Source organism: Alligator mississippiensis, chromosome 5, assembly GCF_030867095.1.
Source record: "Alligator mississippiensis isolate rAllMis1 chromosome 5, rAllMis1, whole genome shotgun sequence".
Classification (NCBI taxonomy): Eukaryota; Metazoa; Chordata; order Crocodylia; family Alligatoridae; genus Alligator; species Alligator mississippiensis.
Window position 1 is genome coordinate 84,499,674 of NC_081828.1, and position 25,431 is coordinate 84,525,104.

The 25,431-nt window shown below is 40.4% G+C and overlaps 1 protein-coding gene across 3 annotated transcripts in view; it reads left to right on the top strand.

Moving 5' to 3' along the window:
• Positions 1 to 25,431, top strand: part of TMEM245 (transmembrane protein 245) — a 138,056-nt gene that overhangs the window by 17,257 nt on the left and 95,368 nt on the right. For all 3 annotated transcript variants that reach the window (XM_059728580.1, XM_019479161.2, XM_014611418.3), the window contains exons 2-6: positions 8,651 to 8,768; positions 10,422 to 10,523; positions 12,492 to 12,596; positions 18,794 to 19,003; positions 23,817 to 23,986. In XM_059728580.1, coding sequence (XP_059584563.1) covers positions 8,651 to 8,768; positions 10,422 to 10,523; positions 12,492 to 12,596; positions 18,794 to 19,003; positions 23,817 to 23,986 — 705 coding nt within the window. The remainder of the gene's footprint in view (positions 1 to 8,650; positions 8,769 to 10,421; positions 10,524 to 12,491; positions 12,597 to 18,793; positions 19,004 to 23,816; positions 23,987 to 25,431) is intronic.

Below are 25,431 nucleotides of genomic sequence, written 5' to 3' on the forward strand. Positions count from 1 at the left end.
AAACTATCTGATGTGGTTGTCCGGCAATTTTTTTTCCAGTGGGCCAGGGACCGGTGCCCAGTTCAGCTGGTGGCAGCAACCGCGTGTAACAGCGCTACACAAATGCGGGACTGGCTGTTTTTCTCTTTCCTCACATCGCACGACGTGACATCACCTGGAGTATTGGATCATATGAACTGTGGTGCTATGACATATCAGTGTTATGCTTCTGAAAATATATTTCTTTCTTTCCTGGCAACTTGCTGTGGACCAGTGACTGGTGGCTCGCGGACTGGCACCAGTCCGCGGACCACCACTTTGAGAAGCACTGCTGTACAGACAAAGTCCCAGGGGTAGTGATGGTGGTCACTCTGTCAATTTATGTTACTGAACCATCTTTCTTTACTGCTTTTCACGTGTTCCTATACTTCTGTCTTGGTTTTTCCATTATGTTTGTTTTTTGGTGAGTTCCTTTATCTTGTATAGCCTCTTAAGACTTTTCAGCAGGATGCTCTGGAATTTATCCGTCTCCTTGATGCCTTCCTCATCTGCATTTTTGGTTTGCATATGTTCCTGTTTGCTATATATAAAGTTTCTCAGAGAGAGAAACACAGCTTTTCAGAATAGGTTGTCTGGTAGAAAGGAGTGGATTAGTCGCCTGGAGTCCCTTCAGTATGATCTTCATTCCCTTGAATCTGGTTAGAAAGAGCATGCCTGAGCAAGGTTCTTGTATAGACTGATTGCAGTCCATTTCATTGGCTCAGCATGGTGTCATCCAAGAACAGAGAGAGATAGTTGGCTGTGTTAGAGATCTTTTTCTGTTTGATGTCATCCGTTTGATGAAGTGAGCTCAGGCTCACAAAAGCTTAAGTATCTCTGATTTAATTAGACCATAAGATGTATCTCTAACCTGTCTTCTTTGCATTTCTTGTCTGTTTTGGATATCCCACTGCCTTCCTAACCTAAATGCAGGGAACAGCCAAAAGTAAACGAATCTTACCAGCTTTGAATTTTTTGTGAAAAGAGAGAGCCAGTGAAGGGGCATCACAAACATGGATAAATATGATCAATGTGATAGGAAAGAATGATGAGCCTATTGAATAAAAAGACTTAGGTTACTGCAGTACATGAGTGAGGGAACTACTGTATGCAGCAAGAAATGGAAAGAAGACTGGCCTATATACAGTGAAAAACAATAGTCTTCTAAGTTTGTTTGATGTGTTTTGTAATCTTTAAAGAACAGGACCATTGTCTTTCGCTTTCTGGAAAGCATCATGCAGTTTCATAGATCCATAGATGTTAGGGTTAGAAGGGACCTCAGTGGATCATCAAGTCTGACTCCCTGCCTCTGGCAGGAAAAAGTGTTGGGGTCCTGTGACCCCAGCCAGGTGCTTGTCCAATCTCTTTTTGAAGACCCCCCTGTCTCGGACGGCCAAAGCCGACTCAAGGTGATTCAATAATTACTCGTTCGTTGGGGCAGGCTGGTGAATAGAGAGGCCGAGAAAGCTTTATGGTTGTAAAACTTTACTTACGTCGCTTGCGGTTGCGACGAAAACGGTCCAGTCATCTGAACAACTACGTTAGTTGTTCCAGCTGGCAGGGTTCAGGCCAGCACGTCCGTCTACAAATCTTGCCGGCAGGGAAAAGGATACGTCTGGGATTGCGCTTGGCGACGGGGAGAAGAATCGATAGGTGATCAGTCTGTCGATCAGCTCAGCCACAAGTCAGATCTCTTCAGAGGCACTCTGCAGCGTGCTCAAAGTTCTCCGACTTGGCTGGAAGTCATGCTAATTTTTAAACAGCTAGCAAGCCAATTACTAGCTGCCACATGTGCATAATTTAGAACTAGCCAATAGTGGGACACAAATTTGCATTCGAATGGCGGGAACTCTCTTGCACCGGGGGTTTTCTGCTGCAACAGAAAGCCTTTACTTTGCAAGAGGCTCTCATGTGGCAGGAAAATTCCACTGTGCCGAGGCACCAAAATCACTGGGTTGTGACACCCCCAAGGTAGGGGAGAGCACCACCTCCCTTGGAAGAGTATTCCAGATTCTGGCAACCCTAACCATGAAGAAGTTCTTTCTGATATCCAACCTAAACCTACTGTCTGTCAGCTTTGGCCGTTGTTCCTGGTTATTCCAAGGGGTGCCCTAGTAAACAGAGCATCTCCTATTCCCTGCTGCTGCACCCCCCCCCCCCCCCCCCCCCCCCCGGTGAATTTGTATACTGCCACAAGATTCCCCTCCTCAGCCTTCTCTTGCTGAGGCTGAAAAGGTCCAAGTCCCTTAACCTTTCCTCATAGGGCCTTCCCTGAAGGCCTCTAATCATATGAGTGGCCCTCTTTTGGATCCTCTCAAGGTTATCCACATCCCTCTTGAATTGCATCACCCAGAATTGAATGCAGTATTCCAGCTGCAGCCTGACTAGTGCTGCATAGAGGGGAAGCATCACTTCCCTGGACTTGTTCGTGATGCGTCTACTAATGCATGACAAAGTGCAATTAGCTCTGCTAATTACTTCATCACATTGACTCGTATTCATCTTGGAGTCAACAACTACTCGGATCTCTTTCTGCCTCTGCTGCTGTGAAGATCGTCCCCCAGCCTATAGGTGTGCTGGTGATTCCCTCTCCCTAGGTGCAGCACCTTGCACTTGTCCTTGTTGAACTGCATCCTATTCTTCTCTGAATGCCCAGCCTCTACCCAAGCACCAGGAAAAGCCAGGGCTGTGCCAGGCAGCAGCGTGGGGGCTGCGAGTGGAGCTGCTGTGAAATTTCAGGTGGCTGCAGCCTCTTCCCAGTGCCACTGGAGCCGGCTCTGAGCCCAGCCCCTGACGAGAAGAGCCCCGCACAGTGCCGGCTCTGGCTTCACCCTGCAGCTGCAGCCCACCCCATGCTGCGCAGATCTGGGGGCACGTGCCCCCCTTGCCCTCCCGGGATGCAAGCAGCAGCGGGAGCTGTCCCCACCCCACAAGCCATGTTTCCGTCCTGTGTGCCCCCACCCCCTGGCCAGGCAGCACCTGCCCCTGCCCCTTCCCTCACCGCAGGGGGCGTTGATCTGCTCCCTGATGCCCCTTTCCTCCCCCCTCCCCTTCCAACTTACCAGCTGGAGGCAGCTCTCCATGCTGCTGGCTCTGCTCCCTGCTGCACTGCAGCTGCACGCAGCACAGGCATTTATCGGCCAAATTATCGGCCCCATTGGGCCAATATAGGTAACTTTCTTTATATCGGTACCCATCCAATATTGGACTGATGTATTGGTGCACCTCTAGTAAATACTACTTAATAGTGAAGTATGTTTCACATTAAATACAAATTTATGCCATGGTAACAATCTAGAGCTTGTAGAATATTGATGGAAATTTTAGTTGGAAGTTAGGCCTGACTTATGAAACTCTAGTCATATTAACAGGGTTACTTAAATAATATATAAATACTATAAATTAGATCTGTTACCTTGTTTAATTGTTGAGGAGCAAAATTGACCAGGCACTGGAGTATGTGGCATCTATTATTTAAGTAACTAATAAATGCCATTTCAATCCTGTTCCCTGTTCTATCTACTGCTCCCCTTCCCTGCTCTTAGTTAAGTAACTGATAGGTGGGAAGCTAGAATTATATTTTCTCATTGCAAAAAGTCCTTTAATTCCACAAGTAGTTCCACTGATCTTCCTTACATCACAGGCCATTACACTTATTCACACTGTTACAATGCATAGCAGCTCAGCCTGTATTAAAGGGACACCGTCAGCCCACATCTTAAATTTTTGTTTTTAAAAACTTAATGTCAACACATTTGGAGTTAATATTTACAACATAATAAATATAGGCATTGAATTATTGTGTTAATGCATGGAATTGAGTACCTGGAAAGGGACAAAGATTACAAATAAGGAATCAATTGCTTTTATTGTCAGAATATAAATTTAAAATTATTTTAGTTGTCTTTCTTCCTATCTGATGGCTTCTTCCCTCTTTTCAGATTTCTTCTTTTTCTCATCTGACTGCTTTTAATCTTTCCTCCCTTCTCACGTTTTCCATTTTCCACCTCGTCCATGTTTTAGATAGCATTAGAGCTTCAAAGCTTGATAATTATCATTTTCTGTTCCCGTTTATCTGAGAAGCAGAGCTGCAGTGGGCATATTTAAATGGAAGATTTGAAAAAAGTCCTGCACTATGTCAGTATTAGTTTACCCAACTCACAAGGGCAAAAATAAGCTAGCTCTGTCCACTTGTTGAAGGGCTTTGCCAGTGTCTGTGGTACTCCCCATGGCCAAGTCTCTTGTGTGGTCTCTTGTCACTTGTGACCCTTGGGGTATGGACGTCACATGACCCCAGCCCTTTTTCCTGCCACTGGCAGGGGGTTGGATTTGATGATCCTTTGAGGTCCCTTCTGACCCTAGCATCTATGAATCTGTAACACTTAAACCATTTTAAATGGTATTTAAACTGCAAGTGTCTGGAGATGCATGTTGGTTTAGAATGATTTAAACATCCTGGAACATTACAAAAGTATACTTGGATAATTGGGTGGTACTTGGAAACAGTCCTCAGTGACCCGGTTCAATGTTATATGCAGACAGCAAGATTTTCACGACTAGTGTCTCGTCAGTCCATCAGGCATCCCACACTGTATTACTCGTCACCCCCATCTCTCAACCCTTGCACAGCAGCTAGCTACTTTAGTACGCAACTTGAACTCTTCTTTCCCAACCTATATGTGTCCGTACTTGCCCAATTCTGTGCTGTCCCAGGCTGACTTGGGTTGGGGGAGGGTGGTTAGGTGTGTAGAAGGGTAATCCTTTTTAGGTTCTCAGGCTGCTGAGTGCTCTAGAGGGCTTTCCAATGTCTCTATAGCTTTTAAAAAGAATTTTATCCCGAGTCACGTGCCAGTTTTATTCCATTGTTGGCAGTTGATCAAGCTTCAGGGCCTTCTAAATTGATTTGGGCTGAGGGGTGGGTAGAGGGGGCACCCCTGGTTCTGCATTCCTGGGGGCTGTCCAAGGTCTGCAGCTTTTAAACAGCATATTTCCTCAAGTCACTAGTTGATGTCATTCCATTCCTGGCAGTTGATGTGGAGACCTTGGGCAGCCCCCCAGAGCATGCAGCACCCCAGAAACCCAGAAGCAGGGTTCCCCCTCCACCCCTGGAATGCTTCAAAGCCAGATCAGTTGCTACAAATAGAATGGAATTGATGGCTTTGGGGGGAAATGCTGTTTTAAGTGATGGAGACTTTGTATAGCTCCCAGAATATCCTGATACCTGGGAACCCAGAAACAGGGTCTAGGGTCCTCTCCCACCTTGCCACCCCTAGAGAAATTCTTCTTAAGGCAGTAGTTTGAGCCAGAGACCTTGAGCAGCCCCCTGGGAAGTGAAAAAGCAAAGGTCTGGGTGCCCCACCCTTGCTCCTCCCTAACTGACTCTATCATTTCACCCCCAAATCAGCCTGGTATACTGCCAGGAATTGAAGTAAATTGAGTGGCTTGGGAGGAAGTCATCTTAGAAAAGCCACAAAAACTCTGACAGCCCCAGAGAACCCAGCTCCTAGGAACCCAGAAGTAGTGGTTTAGGCAGCACCCCCCACAGACACCTGGGCACCTCCAGTCAGGGTACCACCATACAAGTTGCTGACACTGCAATGCCTAAAAGGAACGGATCCAGCATTATGTATGTCTGCAGCTTTAGGAATTAATTCTTCCTCTTTCCCCTGACCCTAGAAGAGGGTTATATATCCAGCATTGGGCTTCTCATGAACTTGGGACTTACTAGTCCTTTATTTCCAGGAGCATCACTTTCCCTTTCTGAAAGGGAGCACTCCTGTTAATAAAGTCTTTCACTTTTCTTTCTTCTGTACTTGTAAGCGGAGATGCACTTAGATTCTCAAAAACAGTAGATTTTATTTGTGCCATTTGGTAAGGAATGTCTGACAAAAGTGCACTGTCTGATTCAGATGCAGTGATGCCTGTTCTCACCTGTTTCAATGCTTCTGTAAAAAAACGAAAAACAAAAAAACTGGTTGGAGCGTCGTTATCCCAAAGTTTGATTCCTTCTCCCTGCTCATTTTGTCCATCCATCTGTAAGTACTGCAAGACACAGGCTTCGTTGATTGATTTTTTTTTTCCTTGCACAGGTTGCATTACACTTTCATATTCTGACTCTAAAAGAGGTTTGGTCAAAGAATGTCTGCTGGGGAAATGGTATGATGGTCGTAAAAGCTTCCTGCCAGTATGCATTTTCAGTTTTTGACAATGGCGTCCCAGAAGAACATATTGCTCTTGTAAGAGCTTGGTCAATGTTTTCTTGAACTTAAGGTGTCATCTTGTATACAAATGAATCTAATGAGAGTCTTTTGTATATAGCTGATTGCATATTTGGTTACTTGAGGATGTTGATTGGGCAACCCCTTGTGATGCTGATGTTATAGAAGAAGAACCAGCAGCAGTCAGAGGACTTGTGGATCGAGAATGTTGGAAAGAGCTACTTGCACTTTCAACATCATTTTCTATCTCCTCCTCACTTACACCCATGGAAGGTTTTTTAATGTCTGCAGGACACTTCTTGCATACAAAAATGTGGTCATCCTAGTAGCGTTTGGAAATACATGTTTCATTTGACAGTATTTGCAAATCACATTTTTTCCCTCAGAATAACGTGCAGCGTGGAAATGCTTCCATAGGCTAGAAGTTGATGGCACCATTTTGCTGAGGGATAAAAAAGAAAAACGTAACTTTGTGGCTAGCTTGCATATATAAACAGTAAGCTACAGCATGTACAAATTTAGTAATGGATGGAGGAGAGGCCTCCTCAGAGTTAACTGTAAACAACTTCCCTGCCCTTCAGGCCTCACCTCACTGCTAAGGTTGGGTGATTTGTCACAAAACATCAGGTTAGTAGGAATCCAATTCTGAATTACATAGGTTATGAAAATACACGAATGCAGCTAAGATATAGTTTAATATACTGAACTCGGAGAAATTTAAACTCTTACCTTTCAGTAAAGAAGTACCTTTCAGCCCTTTTTTGCTGCTTCTGTACTTCTTCCTCCTGGTCCTGTGACCTTGAGATCCACAGAAGGCAGGTTCCTTCTAACTCCAAAACCTTTAGACTTGCTCTGTCTCCTCTCCTGGGGATTTTGAGCAAGCAGGGCAATACGTTCTTTGTTTCTAATCTCTACAGGAAGGAATAGATGCTGCTGCCACTGTCAACTCCCAGTCCTTTGAGGCCTAGTCAGGAGGACAGGAGCAGATCCTCCAACCTCTAGATTAAAAGTTAATAGAGGAAGTCCACAAGCAAAGAAGGCACTGAATCCTTCTTCCTTCTCTTGTGAAAAGGGCAGCGCCCTCTGGGGGCAGAAACGCATCTTGCTCTTGCATTTGAGAGTTGTACTGTACTGTTTGTCCTCTGTGTACAGGAATTGTAATGATCTGATACTGTAGATAGTCTTACGTAAAAGTCTTCCTTTTACATAGTTATTAGAAAACATTTTTGGGGAGTAAAGGGTAACAATATATGAACACCTTGTCTTAAATATTTTATTCATTGTTCTAAAAGAAATTTTTTTTTCCTGAAAAATTGGAAAAATTGAAAATTTTTGGAAAAAAAATCAAAAAACCCTATGAAATAAAGTCCTTAGAAAAAAATGGAAGAAAACTTTTTTTCAGGAATTTTTCTGGTTCTACCACCCCCCCCCCCCCCCCCCCCCCCGGACCATCACGTCTCTACCCTTCATGACCCGTTCCAGGTTGCTGCTGTTTGAGGCATCTGAGCCCGTTCACACTATTCGTATTGTGTGGTTCTTCTTGATCTTTTTGTTTCTTTGTTTTCTTTTTAGTGTGTGTGTTCCATTTTAATGCAGTAACACTGTCATGACTGCCTCAAAAGTTACATGAGCAGTCTGTAAAGCAAATGGCAACAACTGATGCACCTCCCTAGGTGAATTGTGACAGTTTTGCTTCAGGGCAAAAGAAAAAAAAACCTATATAGTTTCAGCTGTTGTGTTGGTAGGTTAAAGACAGTAAAAACACTTCAAAATAGTCTTCAAAAAACCTTGTGTGACAAGTTGAAGAGTAACTTGTGTCTTGGTTGCCCAAGTGTAAGCATTGCCATTTTAACACACGAGAAATTTTCTACCAAAGGCCTATGTTCGACTTTCAGTTCAGGAATTCATCCAGTAACTAATCATTTCCCATTGATTTAGACCACTGTCTTTTGGGAAAATAAATTGCTGTGTATGAAGCAGAAGTAAATTAGGCTGCTTCTTGTCTACCTATACACGAGTATCAAATAATGTTAGCCACTTGTGATTTTTTTTTTGGGGGGGGGTAAAGGGACAGAGGATATAAAGAATGAAAGGGGAATAATTCTTTGAATGCTAGAGAACTACTTCAGAGTATAAAACATTTTAAATGCATCAGACTTTGTACCTAAGGCTTGAAATAGCTATATCTATATTGGGCAATTTTATATTTGTTGGTATGTAAGAAAAGAAATTTAAGATGTTAAAACATTGTAATGTATTTAATCATGTCTTTTAAAAGCAAAGTTAATGACTATCATTGACGAAGTTAAGATGTAAAACACATTATAAAAGAGACCTGAAAATTGTGCCTGTATATATTCATTTATGTGTAGTAGATATCTAAGCCCATATATATGTATCTTTTTATCTTAAAGATATGGACCTTGGTAGCTGGTTATCTGTTGACCGTTTCATTCAAGTGGAATGCAAGTACTGAACGTTACCTGAGGGCAATCTCTGTTCCTGTCTGGATAATATTGCTCTTCCACTTAGGTGGGTGACATATAATTATGCTTACTTTTGAAGAGAGAAATCTGCAATAGTCAGAAAAGAAGAACTTGAAAAAAGAATTTGGTGGGGGGGAGGGGGATGGATTCCTAATTAAGATCCCACCCTTTTGTACTGCACTGTGGCTCTAGGGATCAGAATTGTGGCTGGAAATGGCTGCCAGAGAACTCCTTGCTGCTGTAAAGCTGATAAGACATGGCTTCTATACACCCATAGTGCCAGCTTCATGGAGAGGGAAGTGGTGTGGTGAAGCTCTGTCTGTCTTCCACTGATATAAGTATGAACAAGTGAAAAGCTACTCTATTTCCTAGGGCTTGGTGTTGGCTTGTCCTCAAAAATGAAGGACTTACTGGTTCCCTGATTGGTTCCTTTTTCTTTTCTTGTAGAGACTGGATATGGGAGAGAATATGGTCCTTCACTTGTAATTCTTCTTTTCTTAAATTCCCAAAAAGAAGTTCAGTATTAAAGATTAAAGGTTTAAAAGACATCCAATTAGAACCAAAATGAAAAAAAAAAATCTTTCTAGAGCCATTCTGAATTTATAGAGGATGCATTCCCTCAAGGAAGTGAGGAAGTATTCCCTACCAGCCTCTTCACAAATTATCATATTTTAAAATAATAGTAAAATGTAAGCTTACAAAGAAAGACAGAAATGCTATGTTTCTCATTTCTTATAGCATAGCTGGCTTCCTTGTCATTGCAAAATAATGATGATGATAAGCTCTTACCTTGAACTGAGCTTGTTACTACATTTTACTGCTTTTATTTTTATTTTATTTATTTTTACTTTATTTTCTTTAGAAGTTTGGCCAAGGAGCCCTGTGAGACTGTTTCATGGTATTTTTTTCTTTTATAAACCATGGGTTTTAAATCTGCTGACCATGTATATATTTTTCAACAGCAGGGGTTAGCAAATTTTTGTGACCACTGCTTGTGACCCAGCCAGCACTGCTGGCTGCAGATCTCCATAACCTCCAGTGATCTGCTGTGGAAGGAATAGACCAGGGGCTGGCAACATTTTTTTGCAAAGTGCCAAAAACACCCACAACCTCGACTTTTAAGATGTTGGTGTGTCAGGAGTGGACAGCAGGGGAGTTACGAGAAGCCCAATCCTTGCTGTGGCAGCGCAGCCACAGCCCCTTCCCTGTTGTCTGCCCTGAGGTTGCGTGCCAAGTAAAATGTCTTCGTGTGCCATGCTATGGCACCTGTGCTTACCCCTGGAGTAGACCGAATGAGGCAGGTGGTAGGATGCTGGAAACAGCTCTGCTGTCCTGGCTGCAGCCTATTCCCTAAACTGCCAGAAATCAGATCCAGTCTCTTCATGGGCCAGATCTGCCCCGCGGGCTGTAGGTTCTTGATTCCTGCATAGAAGTTAAATCAAATTATTGAGGAAAAACGTGTGAAAAACAATTAGAGTGAGTGTTGAGAGACTTAATATGATTAAGCTTTTGTAGGAATAGGGGGAAATAGATACAATTTGCACATTTCTATTAGACGCTGATACTTGTATATAGATATATTCAAGTAATAGCCATTGCCCTCCGTGTGGCCCATTTTCTGTTAATAATTTTGTCAAATGTGTCAAGTTCATTTATATTCTGGAAAACTTTGCTAAAAAATCTTTTATGTTTTTTTTAGCTTCGGTGGCTGGTTCTTGGCGAATTCCAGTATTTCTGGTAATAGTTTTTCTGATGACTGTTGGCATGTTGCATGAGCAACAGATTGGAAAGGAGTCTTCTGGTAAGAAATAAATTGCTTTTCTGCTATTATCCAAAGTAAATTTGTGAAAAGTGGAGGATGGAAAACTTAAAATAGTTTAGATTACCTATGAGGTTAATACCATACAGTTTATATAAATGTACACTGTTGGAGAGAAACTTGAGTGGTTTTTTTCCCCTAATGTTAAAAAAGGGATTGTAATAGTTTATACCTACTAAAACAACATCTTTGTTTCTATTTAACATATTAGTGAGTTCAAATACTAATAGTAGACCAGTGTGTTTCTGTAATAACTTCATAGTTAAGTCAGAGTCTATACATTTAATGTAAAATAAGATTTCAGTCTCTTCCCTTCACTTTTTTTGTTGGTGTGACCACATGCTTGAAGACTGACTTGTCTACATGAAGAAAGTACTGTGAAGTAAATTGGAGTGTGATTTTACAGCATAGTTTAGCTAATCGGTTAACTTCTTGTGTGGAGACTCTTTAGCACCCAGTAAATACTTAGTAATAGGTAATCCACACTGTAAATTCATACCCCGACTTACTTCACAGCAAGTTGTCCATGTAGACAAGTTCCTGAATTGTTTAAAGAAGAAAATATAGATAATACTGTCTGAGAATTTGAGCAACACATACTTAAAGATGTTTCCTAACAAGTCAAATACCACCTTCTATTTTTTTTTTCTTGTGCAAACTACATTTCTGTGGCAAAATATTTATTATTTTCAGGTTTCCATACTTTGCACTGGCATTGGCAATTAGATTTGTCTGTCAGAGCATTCTTTGGGATGAAATTATTTAGGAGTCTTAATCATTTATACTGAAGCCATGGAGAATCATTCATGTTTGCCACTATGTTTTTGTGATTTTCTTTTTTTAATTTGATTACTTCCACAATCAAAGATCACATATATAGTCACTTGTACAAAGACTTGTAGAGAAGATGAACTTGGGCTTGGGGAGGAAAGGTAGAATGGAAATGGAGGGGGTCCTCCTCTTCTTCCCCCCCCTTCTAATGATGGGGAAACAGGATTTAGAAGATTTGAAGAGCCATTTCATTTCCTCCTCATTTTGTGGTTCCTTCATTCCACGTAGAGAGCTGTGAACAATCAAAAACCTTTGTTCTTTCAACTGGTTCCTTGGAAATATTCAGCATATCTCAGAGGTTAAAGAAATCTCTTAGACCTCCTTCTGCCTTTCCTTAAAAAGGTTTCCCGGGGAATGAAAGGAAGCATAAATATTTTAAATAATTTTAAGAACCTAAGGAGCTTACCTTAATAGCTCAAGCTCAAGTCAAATTGTGAGTACATATCAATAATTTAAGGTTTCAGAGTTCTAGAAAACCTTCAATTGATTTTGGGCATGGGGGGGAAAGCAGGATGCTCAGAGTTAGGATTGAAGCAGGAAATTTAGGTCTTGGATTGAACTTTAAAAGAAACACACATTTGAAAGCATGGAAATGCACAGTTAAACTTATTTGCTTCTGTAATGATTTGCAGAGGAGACTGAAATTTAGCCACTCAAGTTTGTGGTTTGTTGGTTTTTTGGGGTTTTTTTTTTTTTTAATCCTTAATCAAAAGTGCTTGGAATACCTTATTTTAATGTTTTCTCCTTAGGATTCATGCATGCAGATTCTGAGAATAATATATAAATCTGTTGCTTCAGACGGAACTTAATTCTCTTATATACCATCTGTATGCTAATTCCTTATTTTTGGATAAAGAAAGCTCCTTCTGATTGATCAGATTTTTGGTGTGCTACTTAGTCAGCCATAAAGAAACTTAATCTGGTTAGCATGTGGTTGTTAATAAGAACTTGTGCATTCTGAAGCCTCTGAGTAGTGATTTTTTTTTTTTTTTTTTTTTTTTTATCCTCTGAAATGATTCTCCTAGAAGTTGTCCAAACAGTTATCCAATTTCAGGTTTATCTAAAGGCTATCAATTATTTTCTAGGCTACTATGTACTTGTGTGCGTTTGTTTTCACAGGGACAGAACTTCCTGGTCAAATGATTTCCATTGCGGCTTCTGCAATTGCTATGGCAATCACAGGATATGAGTCAAGTAATGAAGAACATTCATCACAACCCTCAGGTGACTGAACACTCTGTAAGAAAACATTTGAATTTGTTCTAACAGCATGAAATAAAGGGTTCCCCCCACCCACTCACAAACGATCACATTAATTCCCATGAAATTGATGCATTTAGTTTAAAAAAAAAAAAAAAGTAGGAGAAAAATGCAGCAGTAGTAACATAATTTTAGTTTTTAATGATTGATCCATTAAAAATATATAAACTGCTGCCTGCAGGGGCAGAAGTGGTTGTTGCACTTGGCAACTGAATTTTTAACCTATTGCTTTATGAACTGATGCAACACTCAGTTGATGAATAGCAGAAAGGCTTACTTTAATAACTATTAACAAACTACAAAACTCAATGACAGAAAAGACTCTCCCAATATGAAATAAGCTATTAGCCCTTAGTAGTATCTTAGCTGCACAGAGATTTTTACCCAATGCAGGCAGGAAACAGTTTTTGTACAGCCTCAAAGCGTGGATCCTTCATTTGTTGCCTGGGTGGCAGGATGGCTTCTTGGACTGTACACACCTTGCTGGCAAATTGCTTAGTTTTTATACTGTTTAATTGTATAGATTAAAAGCATTTTTCCTTGATGGTTGGCCAATTAGAGTCCAAACAAACAGGGAGAAAAAGGTTGATCATCATAACACATCTGTCAGTTGCCCGGATCCTGTTCTGGATTTGTCTAGGTGTGAAGACTGTGTTTTTTCCGCAGCCCCTGCAATTATAGGTCAGTTTATAGGTGATGGGTCTGAGTGGTCCAACAGGATCTTCTAGAGGTGTCACCAAACCCGTTTTGGGAAATGTTAGGATGTCACATACAAGACATCTTGCCAGTATTCAATGCACCTTTTACAGGTTTCTCTTGAAATGCATATTTAATTTTTTTGTTTTCTTTAGCTGCTAGGTCAATTGAATGTAGTTACCTTGCCTTCACTGGCTCAGCCTTTTCTTGCTTTTGTAGGTACATACGTGTGATGAGCGGGTCAGGTCTCTGCCAACAATTTTAATCACTTTTATTATTTTGTGGCATGGGTCTGGTATTGAGTACTGCAAGCACTCCACTGTCTCAATGCCTAATGGGTTGCAAGCCATTAGTGGAGTTTGATTTTCTTGTGGCAGTCTTATCACCACAATCCAGTCTTCTTGTTCCAGCCATTGGAAAACACAAGCGTAGTAGGAGACCTCTCAACTGTTCAGGACTGATTTCGTGTAGTCTGTCTTCCCCATGTTCTTTTGGCCTCTGGTCAAGTAAACAGTCCCCGCTTGTTTGTTTTCAGGAAAGGATTTTAAGGATTAAACATCCTGAGTACAACTTTTCTTCTTATTTCTTTGCTTCTGATACTAATTTCTAGCCTTCTCTTTTTTTTTTTGCTTTTCCTTAATAAGAGATGCATTGTCTTTGGAAATATGAGAGAGAGTTTAAGAGAATTTTGGATGTGTTGCTGGTAAATAACAGGCAGCCTCCAATAAATGTGGTATTTCCATGTTTTAGCTAGACTTTGTTTTTTTCTTGGGTGCTAGATTTGGAAGAGTTTATCTTAAAGAGATAAAAAAGAATCTGCTCTGAAGATGATCTATGCTTCTTTCTGATGTAAAGATAACACTTCATCTTTCTACAGATAAAAGCCTGCTGTGGAAACTCTCTTGGGAACATGACTGTTATTTTTCATTTTTGAGAATTTTTTACTGAACTTTGGTTCGCAGCTAGAAAGAAATGAATGTGGAGCTCCCTGTCTACTTTTAACAAAAGTAGCTTCTCTGATTGATTTAACATTGTCCAGTGGGAGTATTTCTTCATAACTTATCAATAGGGATGAATGTTCTCAGTTCTTTTCAGTTCTGGGTTGCTATGTACAGATGTTCAAAAACACTATGAGAATTATCATGTTTTGTTGTTTTCTCCTAGTAGAAATATGTACCAGGAGAAGGGTGTAAAGGTGGTCCAGGGACCTTGTGGGTACTGCACAGATAGCATGCACTGCTGATGGCATGCAACCATTAGGCTCCCTGTGCATCCCAGCATGGTTTTCAGGCTTCCCTGGCTGCCGAAGAGTGCTGAAAGCAGCTGAGCATTGTTTTTGACTGGCTGCCCCAGGGGACCATGCTTTTGCCCCTCAGTAGCAAGCATATCAGTTCCTACTCCTGTAGCCCACAATAGATCCATAACCCCCTTGTACATAAGCCAATGGACCCCATTCCTGCACCAGCAGCTCCATTTTCCAGTGTGCTCCTCTCACCAGAGAATTGGGTCACTTGGTGCATGCTTTTTGATCTCATGTGCCAGAAGCTTGCACTGGTACGCAGGCTCTTGCAAGTGACTGCACTCCCACCCAAGGCTGTTAACTGGCACTTCTGCCCACTTAACCTCATGGATCTGGCTGGCGACTTCCATGTAGCCAAGAAAGAGGAGACCCTACAGGTCACCACATAGTTAGTGGTGTCCTACTCTACTCAGTGACTGAGGGTCACGTTGAATTTCATATTGCAGCAGTTTCTGTGCTGTATAGCCTCAATCCCATCTGGAGCCAGTAATCGCATGCAAGTAGAAGGAGCAAAGAACTTAAATTCTTTAAAATAGAGCTTGACAAGTTTCTGGAAGGGATGGCATGTTAGGAAAGGCAGTTCTTGGACCAGTAATCAGCACATGTGGTATGCTGATTTATATATTTGCAGTTCCCATGTTAGGATTGAGAGGTAACTCTTTTCTGTGCAGGAAGTCAACAGGAAATTGCATCACTTCTGTTCTAGGGGCGTCCTCAGTATTGGTTCCATGTCAGATGCATTTCAATAGTCTTTTGGTTAAGAGTTCTGTATGTTTTCCTACTCACACTTCTGATCCCTCAAGTAATCTTCCAGGTCTGGCAGAACACAGCTCCGCTGATGGTCCTCTTGTGAAGGCCCTAAAGCAGATGCTGAATTTGGCAGGGTTATCCCTCATTCACTGTTTGCCTAGGGCAGTGATGCTTAGCCTTTTGGCCCTGAGGGCCAGGTGAGTAGCACAGAGCTGATGTGTGGGCCAGATTGGGCCCTGGGGACCACCACTGCTCTTACCCATTCCTGTGTGCCAGGATTGGGCCCACCTCTAAGTCATTCCTGCTCGGACTTAACAAACCCGATTCCCAGAGTCTCTCCTCATAAGGCCTATCCTCCTTAATCATAAGGGTGGCCCTTCTCTGTACCCTTTTGAGCTTATCTACGCCTTTCCTGAAGTGTGGTGCCCAGAACTGGATGCAGTACTCCAGCTATGGCCTCACCAATGCCGAGTAGAGGGGGAAGAGCACCTCTGGATCTGTTTGCAACACATCGGCTGATACATGCCAGAGTTCTGTTTGCCTTGCTGACAACTTCATCGCACTGTAGGCTCATATTCATCTTCTGGTCAATTGTCACCCCCAGGTCCCTTTCAGATGCAGTACCAGGCAGTGGACCACCACCCATCATATAGTTATGGTGCAGGTTCTTCCTACCTAGATGGAGGACCCAGCACTTGTTCCCATTGAACCTCCATCTGATTGTGTTCAGACCATAGATCCAGTCTGTCAAGGTCATCCTGGATCCTTACCCTAGCATCAGATGTGCCTGCATTTCCCCAGTGTGGTGTCATCCACAAGCTTAATCATTGTGCTTTCCACCCCCTCATCCAAATCTTTGATAAAGATGTTAAAGAGCACAGGCCCAAGCACTGATCCCTGGGGGACACCACTGCAGATGGCTTTCCAGGATGAGGCCAGCCCATCGATTATAACTTCCTTGGATCAGCCTCTGAGCCAGTTGCCAACCCACTGCACTGTAGACTGGTCTAGGGCAGGACCCTCTAGTTTAATTGAAAGGATCTCATGGGATACTATATCAAAGGCCTTGCTGAAGTCTAGGTAAATAATGTCAACTTCATGTCTCTTGTCCAGCTGGTTAGTTACCCGGTCATAAAAGGACACCAGGTTTGTTAGGCATGACCTGCCCTTGGCAGAACCATGCTGGTTGCTTGTTAATACCCCATTATTTGCAAGCTTGTAGTTAGTGGCCTCTTTGACAATTTTTTCAAAGATTTTTCCCAAGACTGCAGTCAGATTGACCGGTCTGTAGTTTGCAGGGTCATCCCTCTTCCTTTTCTTAATGATGGGTACTGCATTAGCCCTCTTCCAGTCGTTCAGGACCACTCCCAAGTTCCATGACTCTTCAAACAGCTTCATCAGGGGCCCTACTATGAGCTTAGCCAGTTCTTTTAAGACTCAGATGCAGGTCATCTGGCTCAGCAGACTTGAACATGTCCAAATGTTCTAAGAGTACCCTTACCTGTTTGGGACTGATTTCATGTGGAGTGTTGTCTTCCCCATATTTCCTGGGCCTCTGGACAGGTGAACAGCTCCCATCTGATTTTAGGAATACCAGCATGAAGTAAATAGGAGTGCTGCTTTTTTGTGGGAATCGTGTGGGCTCCCCCGCCTTATTCAGTAGGGGTCCAACAGTGGAGCTTGATTTGTTTTTTTTTGTTTTTTTTCTTGCTCCCGATGTACTTATAGAAGGACTTTCTGTTGTTTTTTATTTTGGTTGCCAGCTTGATCTCCATGCCTGCCTAGGCTTTCCATGTCTCATACCTTCAGCTCCTAGCCATCTGATTGTACTCCTCTCTGGAAAAATGGTTCAGCATCCATCACTTACATGCTTCTGTTTTCTTTTTCAGAAGTTCTCTAATATCCCTGTTGAGCCAAGTGGGTCTCTGGGCTCCTTTCCTGCTTTTTGACCGCACAGGGATGGCCTATTTTTGAGCAGTGAGAATTGCCCCCTTAAGGAAGCACCACCGATCCTGATCTCCCAAATCTTCCAGTTGTTGGCCTTTCTAACTAGTCTCCTGATTTTACCAGGCTGCCCTTCTGAAGTCTAGGACTTCTGTTCTACTGACTGAATTCCCAGCCTTTTGGTGGATGGTGAATCTAATTAGGTTGTGATCACTATAGGCCAGAGTACCTCAAATCTTCAGGTCACCTACTATGTCAGCAGTAAGTCCAGAGTGGTTTTATCCCTAGTTTGTCCTTCCACAGCCTGTGACAGGAACAGGTTGGCAGTAGCTGCCAGGAAGTTGGTTGACCTGCTGGAGCTGGATGAATGGTCTTCCCAACAGATGTCAGGGGTGGAAAGACCATTCAAGTTATGTTGGTGTTGGTTATAATGATACTGTATGTAAAATCAGTTTAGAAAGTAAATGCATAGCAAGCTTCTTGATTATCAGCTAAAACAAGGCACCTTGCTTCAATAAAATATCTCATTTGAAATTTTGGTGCTGAATAGGAAGTTTCTTTGAACACTGACTTGCATTTGAGGGCAATTTACCTAACTGGCCATCTACATGGGGAATTCACTTTTTTTTCTTGCAGAGGTCTACAGGCCATCAAGAAAGCCAGTTGCAAATCTCCTTGACACTAGAATTAATCTTTTTTAAACTTAAAGCACAGAAGTGAACCACATAATTCTGTTGGAGAATTCTTGTCTGGTGTTTGTCAGAAATAAAATGCATGTTAATAGTTTGTAGATTGAGGGTTAATTTAGAAATGAGACATCCACACTTGTAATCGGTATTAACTAAATTTATTTTTCCATGGTTTTATCTTTAGTTTGTAAACTAGAAAGATGATACATTTCAAACAATTACTACATGAGCAAGATGAGTGAAACTTATCCACAGATTTTTTAAGTTAGCTTTCTTGGTTGCTGTTTTCTATTGCTATTAAAGTGTGATAGACAAGCCAGCAATTTTAAGATCATGACATGAATAAATACTTGTAGTGGGACTGTATCTGAAAATTAGAAAAGTAAATTATACTTAAGTGATTTGTAACATGGAAACACTCTTTTCAGAGTCTGCTATATCTGCTTTGAAGTACAGAGATTTTTTTTGATCAAAAATAGCCTGAAGCAAACATTAGAATGTTATTGAACCTGTAGACAAAATAACATTAATAATCTTTGCCATTGCAACTACAGTAAATTCTCCCTTTCAGTTTATATCTAGCAATACAAGCATATACCTTTTTCTGGGTTTTTTTGTGGCAAATGGAACAGGGGGAAGTTTTATTTGTTTTTGGTTGGTTTGTTTTGGTTGTTTTGTTAAGTTTGTACCTCATTATTTAAGAACCTATGACAGATAGTGAGCTGTTTAGAAATATTTTATGTTTGGTGATAGACTTTAATGTAGTAAATTCTTTTCTTTAGGAACAGTGGAAAGTGAACAATGCCCTCCTACTTCATCGTCGTCTTCCTCCTTATCAGCCACTTCTGGTAGACAGAAGCCTGAAATTAGAGCTTTTTTTAGAAAGAAGAAAACCAGTGATATCTATTTTGTTACTCTGGTATGGGCCATCATCATAGTCCAGATCTGGTTGAATCTCTGGATTGTGCAGTTACTGCCAGTGCCTATTGCAGGTAATTGGTTATTATTAATTCATGGTTAAATAGGACTTCAGAAAATCCTAGCCTTTTCATATCTGTGTAACATACCCTTTTCCAAATAGAAGATGTGGAATCTTCTTTCACTTTCCACTTGTGGGTCTCAAAATGTCTTTTCCTAAAACCTAATCTTGTATTGATGTATTTTGAATTCAATTAACTTGTAGTTTCTGGTTTGAAGTCTATTTTCACAATCTCAGTCAGTTCCTGGTTGTAAATAAGTTATTTCAGATGGCTTGCCTGCTTAGTATCCTCCTGTATCATACAGTTACCTTCCATGAAATGTAAGCGTTGCTTTGCTTGTATTTATTATTGTACAGTGGCCTAAATGTTTAGTGCCATTCAGGAGTACCGTATTTGTACATCATAAAAATACATGACGAATTGTTACTGCTTGTATGTGTTTCCTAGCAGCCTGTAGCATATGGCCAGGATTGTTTTTCCTTTTTGCTTTTCGTTCCTTTTGTCCTTGTTTGGGGTGGGGGAAAATTCTATGTAATTTTAATGAAAGATACTCTGGATTACTTAGTATATTAATTGCTATTATAAGGAGGACAAGATGTTTTTTTCTAATTTTTAGAATACTCTAAGGCTATCTAAAGTTTTTATTTACTATCTTAAGACTTCAGTTCTCCCACCTGTAAAATAGAAATCATATTTGTTGTAGGGGAAGGAATAACATTTTTTTGGGTGTGGGGCTGAGCGTGCATGCTCTGGGCAGGTGGCAGTGGTGCTGAGAGGGGGGTTGGGTGTGCTACAGTGAATGTTGGGGTGGCTGCATCCCCCCTCCCAGTGCTGCTGTTGCCCGCCCCGAGCATGCTGGCGCCCTACTACTGCCCCGTATTTGAGGGGGCTAAGCCCCGTTAGGCCCCCCTTTCCACTACCTATGCTTGCTGTGCATCTCAGCAGCTGTTTTAAAACTATATGCATCTTGCTTTTAGATCTTCATTGACTGATGGCGTAGGAGAGTTAAGGTAGTTAATTCTTGTTTCCAGTGCTCCTTGTGTCCATGTTTCCTCAGTCAAAATCATATTTCATTGTCTTAAGTGCTTTCTTCAATTTAATTTATTTTGCAGTTTAATGTGGCTGCTTCATTTGGTTAGCAAACCAAATAATATACTTCTTGATAGAAGTAGTGTGAGCTCACTTGTGATTATAATCATGAGCACTTCAGGATGTCCATTTTTTGCTCATTTGAATGCCTGTGAGAGAATATGCTCTTAACATGACCATCAACTGAAAGTAGCATTTATATCTTTTTTTTCTTTTTTTTAAAAAACCCAACAAACCATGTAAGGCCCATCCAAAGTAACTGTAGATGTTCTTGGCTTATGCCATGTAACAATTAATTGTAACAGTGATCTGAAAGAACATGGAACATTGTTAGCAGGTGACTCAGGCAGACATTGTTAAACAGAGCAGAGAACAGGTCCTTGATACAGTGTGACCTGGATTCCTTGGGCTCAGACAGTGTAGCCAAATGTCAAATTATACATCTAGAAACAGGAAACCAGACCATGCAGGATGGTCTCCGTCATGAGTAACAGTGACTCTAAAAGACTTCGGTCAGGCTTTGTAAAGAGTGGTTCAATCTTGTTGTCAGAAAAGCTAATGTAAAGAGGCTCTTCCTTGGATGTATGAGAAGAGAGGCTGTTTTTATTCATGTTTGACACTGCTACTGCAGTGTCGTATTCTCTTACAGCTGCTACTGCAGTGTAAGATGTTGAAAAATTTGGGAGTCTTCAGAGAAAAACCATGAGAATGACTGAAGGTTTGGAAAAAGGTTTCAGTTTATGAAAAAGGAGCTTTGGGTGCAGTTTGATCAGTGTCTAGAAATATCAGTGTGAAGAGCAATGTGATAAGAGGGCTTTATAGCTTAGTGAACAAAGATATAAACCAATGGCTGTGAGTTGAAGCTAAATAAATTCAGACTTGAACTGACGTACAAATTTAATGGTGTGGGTCAGTCCAATAGAACATCTTACCGAGGGTCGTGATAGACTTTTTTTCCATCCCTGTACACTTTTTATCTAAAAAGATGCTTCAGTACAAATAGGAATCAATTTAGGAAAATCTTATGGTTTGTTTTATATAAAAAGTCCTCATACATTATCACAGTGGTTCATTTGCTAGTATAATCTATTAATTTAATGTTATTAATCTCAGTAATTACATTGGGCAGAAAGCAGGGTAGGGTGGTCTCTCTGAATCCATTTCTAAGGTGCCGCCTTGCCTTGCCTTTTCCCTGACTTCAGACTAACAGTGCAGCTGTATCTTAGGAAGGGGTGGTTCGGTCATGAACTGAACCACATTTAGAACACTGGATCACAGTAAATATTGTAGGGTAAAAGAATAAATTGGGTTGTCAAAGGAGAGGAAGTACACAGAGCAAACGTATAATAACAGAGTGACTGGAAATGATTTTTTTATATTAATAATAGGTCCCTTAGTTAAGCCACGTTCACTTAAGTTGATATTTTAGAGTCAAGGGCATGATGATCCTAAGAGAAAACACTTCTTGCATTAGAGCAGCAGGTATTTATGTAAAGAAAGGCTGATTTACCCAAAGGTTCGTAAACTGGCCTTTGACTCTAATTGCCATTTCATGCATCAGAAACATCTTCTCACTACTAGAATTTTTGCTTAAACCATTTTTGCTTCAACAGAATGATGTATTCTCTTAATGGTATATTATTTGGGGAGAGGAATATATACATAAATTGTTATAAAATGTAGAACAGAGAGAGCAATATCAGTGTAAAATTTTAATGAAAGCCAATCATTAAAACCCGCATGGAACAAGCAGCCAACCTACAAGGAAGATCGGAAACATTCATTCAATGTGTTGAGTGCATATAACTAGGAGCACATTTATTGTCAAGTACCTGTTGCTTCTACTTTGTTTTTGCTTGCCCCTCAGTTTTCTCTCTTTCCCTGTCTCTCTCCCTCTCTCTGTTTAAACAGCAAGCACACTTTTAGAAAAAATGATGTGTATTCTGTAAAAGAACAGCCATACCTGTGTTGCAGAGCAGTAGTTTAATTGGTTTATGCATTTATTATCAATTGAATTAGGTTAAAAAAGCTACAATGTAAGACTTCATTTTCCCTCTGGAACCAAAATGTAAACCTCGCACAATATTTTCAACTTTTTTGGACATTTAACTGTGCTAAGTGTAGCAAGATGATTACTTGGTAAGAAGGTGGTACTCAAGATTGCCACATGGTGGTGCCACGAGTAAACAAGTAAAGCAGAGCTTGGAAAAACTGTAAAATAAGCAATGCTGTGGGAAAGAACAGAAACTGTTACAGAAAGAGCTTACAGATAATAGGTTTTTGTTAAACTTGATAAACTCCCTGTAGACTTTAAAATTTGACCTTTTGGGCCATGACATTTTTCATATCTAGATATTTCCAAGGGATGCATGCTATGAATGTTGAGTGATATAGTTTTGTAGCGTTTGCCAGCAGGTTTTACATTTAGTTTGGAGGAGTTTTGAATCAACAGAAAAAAATAATTATTAAAATATGTTTTAATATATTACCTATTTACCATGTAGTGCAAAAGCACAGAATTCTATAATAGTTTAAAGTTTTCTCCTTTGACTGTATTGCTAATAATTTTCTTTAAACTACTGGTTCCATGTACATCATACCTTTCTCAAGTAGTTACCTGTTTGGTAAGTTAAGTACACAAATTTTAAGCAAAAGTCTCAGTACCTACTTTTTAATTAGAAGCATGACATTCAGCATCTTGAGTTGTGACAAAAGAAATAATCTCAATGCAATAATTGTATTCACAATATGAAACTTCTAAAAATTGCATTTCAGTAATTTGCGGGGGAGGGGATGAGGAGGGGGCTTAATTTCAGGTCTGGGCATATCAGTCAAAGTAATGAATTGAGTTTCCTAACCAGCATATTTTAAAGGCAAAAATCTGTTAATGCAGTTTTAAGGCCGCAAATATAAAATAATTAAGAAATGCAGAAGTACAGGTTTACATAGAAATTGTAACTTAATTAACAGGGGTGTAGGTTGTAGCTGTGTTGGTCTAAGGACATAGGCAGACAAGGTTCCTTGGGTGAATCCAACTATTTGGGTTGGTCTAATAAAAGATATCAGATTCGCCCAAGGAACCTTGTCTAACTTAATTAACACATTTTAAAATGTATTTGTAATACAAGCTGAATCTAAATACAAATCTAGAGAATTTATACTCATCACCAAAGAAATGTAGATGTCCATAAGATGGTTTAGTTGCAAACTTAACTGTAGCTCCTGCTGTCCTGAGCATATGTATAAATGAAAGTATATGGCTCTCTCTTTCACATGAAAGGTACTGAATTAAAGATATGGAAAGCCAAAAATGGTAAAAATTTTGAGGGAGAGAAAGTTGCCTCATGTCTAAGATATTATACATTGAATATGCTATCCATGTACATTCTGTAAAGTACAGATGTTGTTTGTGTTTAACAAAACTATCAGTTCAGTGCCTGTAATCAGTAGAATTGTTCAGTAGGTCATTGTATATGCAATAAGATGATATGGAGCTGTCTTTTATATGACAGTATTTAAGTTTCAGGTGGATGAATAGTTTTTAGAAAGTGCATAATCTTTGTTTTGAAAATGTTGAAGTGATTTAGTACTTCTGGTAAGAGGGAAAAAAAAAGAAATGTATATACTATTTTTTCCTAAATGTCCCAGTGGAAGGAAGAGTTAGGAGGGAAGGAATAAGATATGGTACAGTTGTCAAATTCCTAATCTTAAATTCCTTTTTTCTTTATTATTACAGTTTGGGTTCTTAAAAAGCTTGTGGTCCACTTTGGAGTTGTGAACTTCATGGCAAAACGTTGTAGCATGTGGTGGCATGTTCTGGAAAACTTTGTGAAGAAGCGGCAAGAAGCCCTCGCTCCATGGCCAATCAGAGGACTTGGAAGGGTCATGCTAAAACTTGACAGCAAGGTATTTAAGTTAATTTTCTTAAACAAGCTAAAAGTTTTACTTGTGTGACTGGGTCCTGGGGATCTCTTGGTCTAAAATAAAGCAAGCCTGTCACTAGTTCACCTTTCTCTTCATGAAAAAGTGTGTGTGCATGCATGTGTGCACATATGTACCGCCGCATATCTTTAGGCCCTATCTCTACTCTCTTTATTCAAACTGAAGCACATATTTAAACTTTGAAAAATAGGTTAGGTTTCTCAACATTAACCTGATATCTAGCTCTACCAGGCAGTGCTGTGGAGAAAAATTGGCCACTTTACTCCATTCACACTGCCTCCCAAACTGGAATCAGTATAGACATATTATTATGGTACTGTACTTGGGTACTGTTAGAGATAGAACCATTTATCTTGCCCATAACCCTTCACTGTTCAAAAGATCGTTACACTGTTCTGCACTCACTGTTATGGCATGTCACTGCTTGGCACAGTAAATGCAAAATATAGACCTGCCCAAGTGATTGATAAAAGTAGCCTTTAAAGTTAAACTAGCTTAATAATATGGCCCAATTACATGTCAAGGGGGACTTCTCATGTGTCAGTCATGATATCTGATAAAGACATTAATCTCAGTCTGAGTGTAAAGGATTGAATATTCTTAGTTGCATTAAGCTAATTTAATGTTACAAAATGGCTTCTTTTTTTAGTTTATAGATTGAGTCTAAGCTACTTCACCCACATGCTACACTACATAGCTACTAAATGTAGCTGTCCTAGTGCAGCGCCTCAGGGGGCTTGTATGGAAAAAGTTAGGAGTTGTGATCTCCAGGAAGTGACAGAATAAAGCTTTCATATGGTTTTCTCTGTTAACGACATCAATGTGGAAGATGCTCTTGATTTCTTCTTTATAATGGAACACTTAAATCACAAGAAGATTTGAAACTGGCTGAGTGAATCTTCATAAGGGATTTTTGCTTTTAAATTATGCTAAGGGATATTGAAAATGTGTGAACGTTTTCAAAACTATTCTAAATAAATATGTATTAAGCTATTATCTACTGAAATTGTATCACAGAAATGTAAAATACAAAAATGTCCTTGTCCCGCACAACTTAAAACTGAAGGGCTATGCTATACAAAATGTTTTAACATCATGTCTGTGCCCATCCAAATTCATTTGCTGGATGCAGGCCTGAACATTAACAAGAACAGGAGGAAATGAAGCAAAGTGGTTTTGCTGGGCAAAAGGATGAAAAGATTTTATTGGAGTAGGGGGTAGGAGGAATTATAAGCTTTCTTTAAGTGGGCATTGATTTAGCTCTTGAGGTCTGGTTGAATGGATAGAGAAGAATTTGAAAGAGAATGAGGAAATTGAATTCACAGGGGGGCAAGAGGGAGCAAGTAAAGAAATTTGAACAGGGATTAAATAAAGCAATGGGTAAGGTAGGTAACTTAAACTGAGTTGAA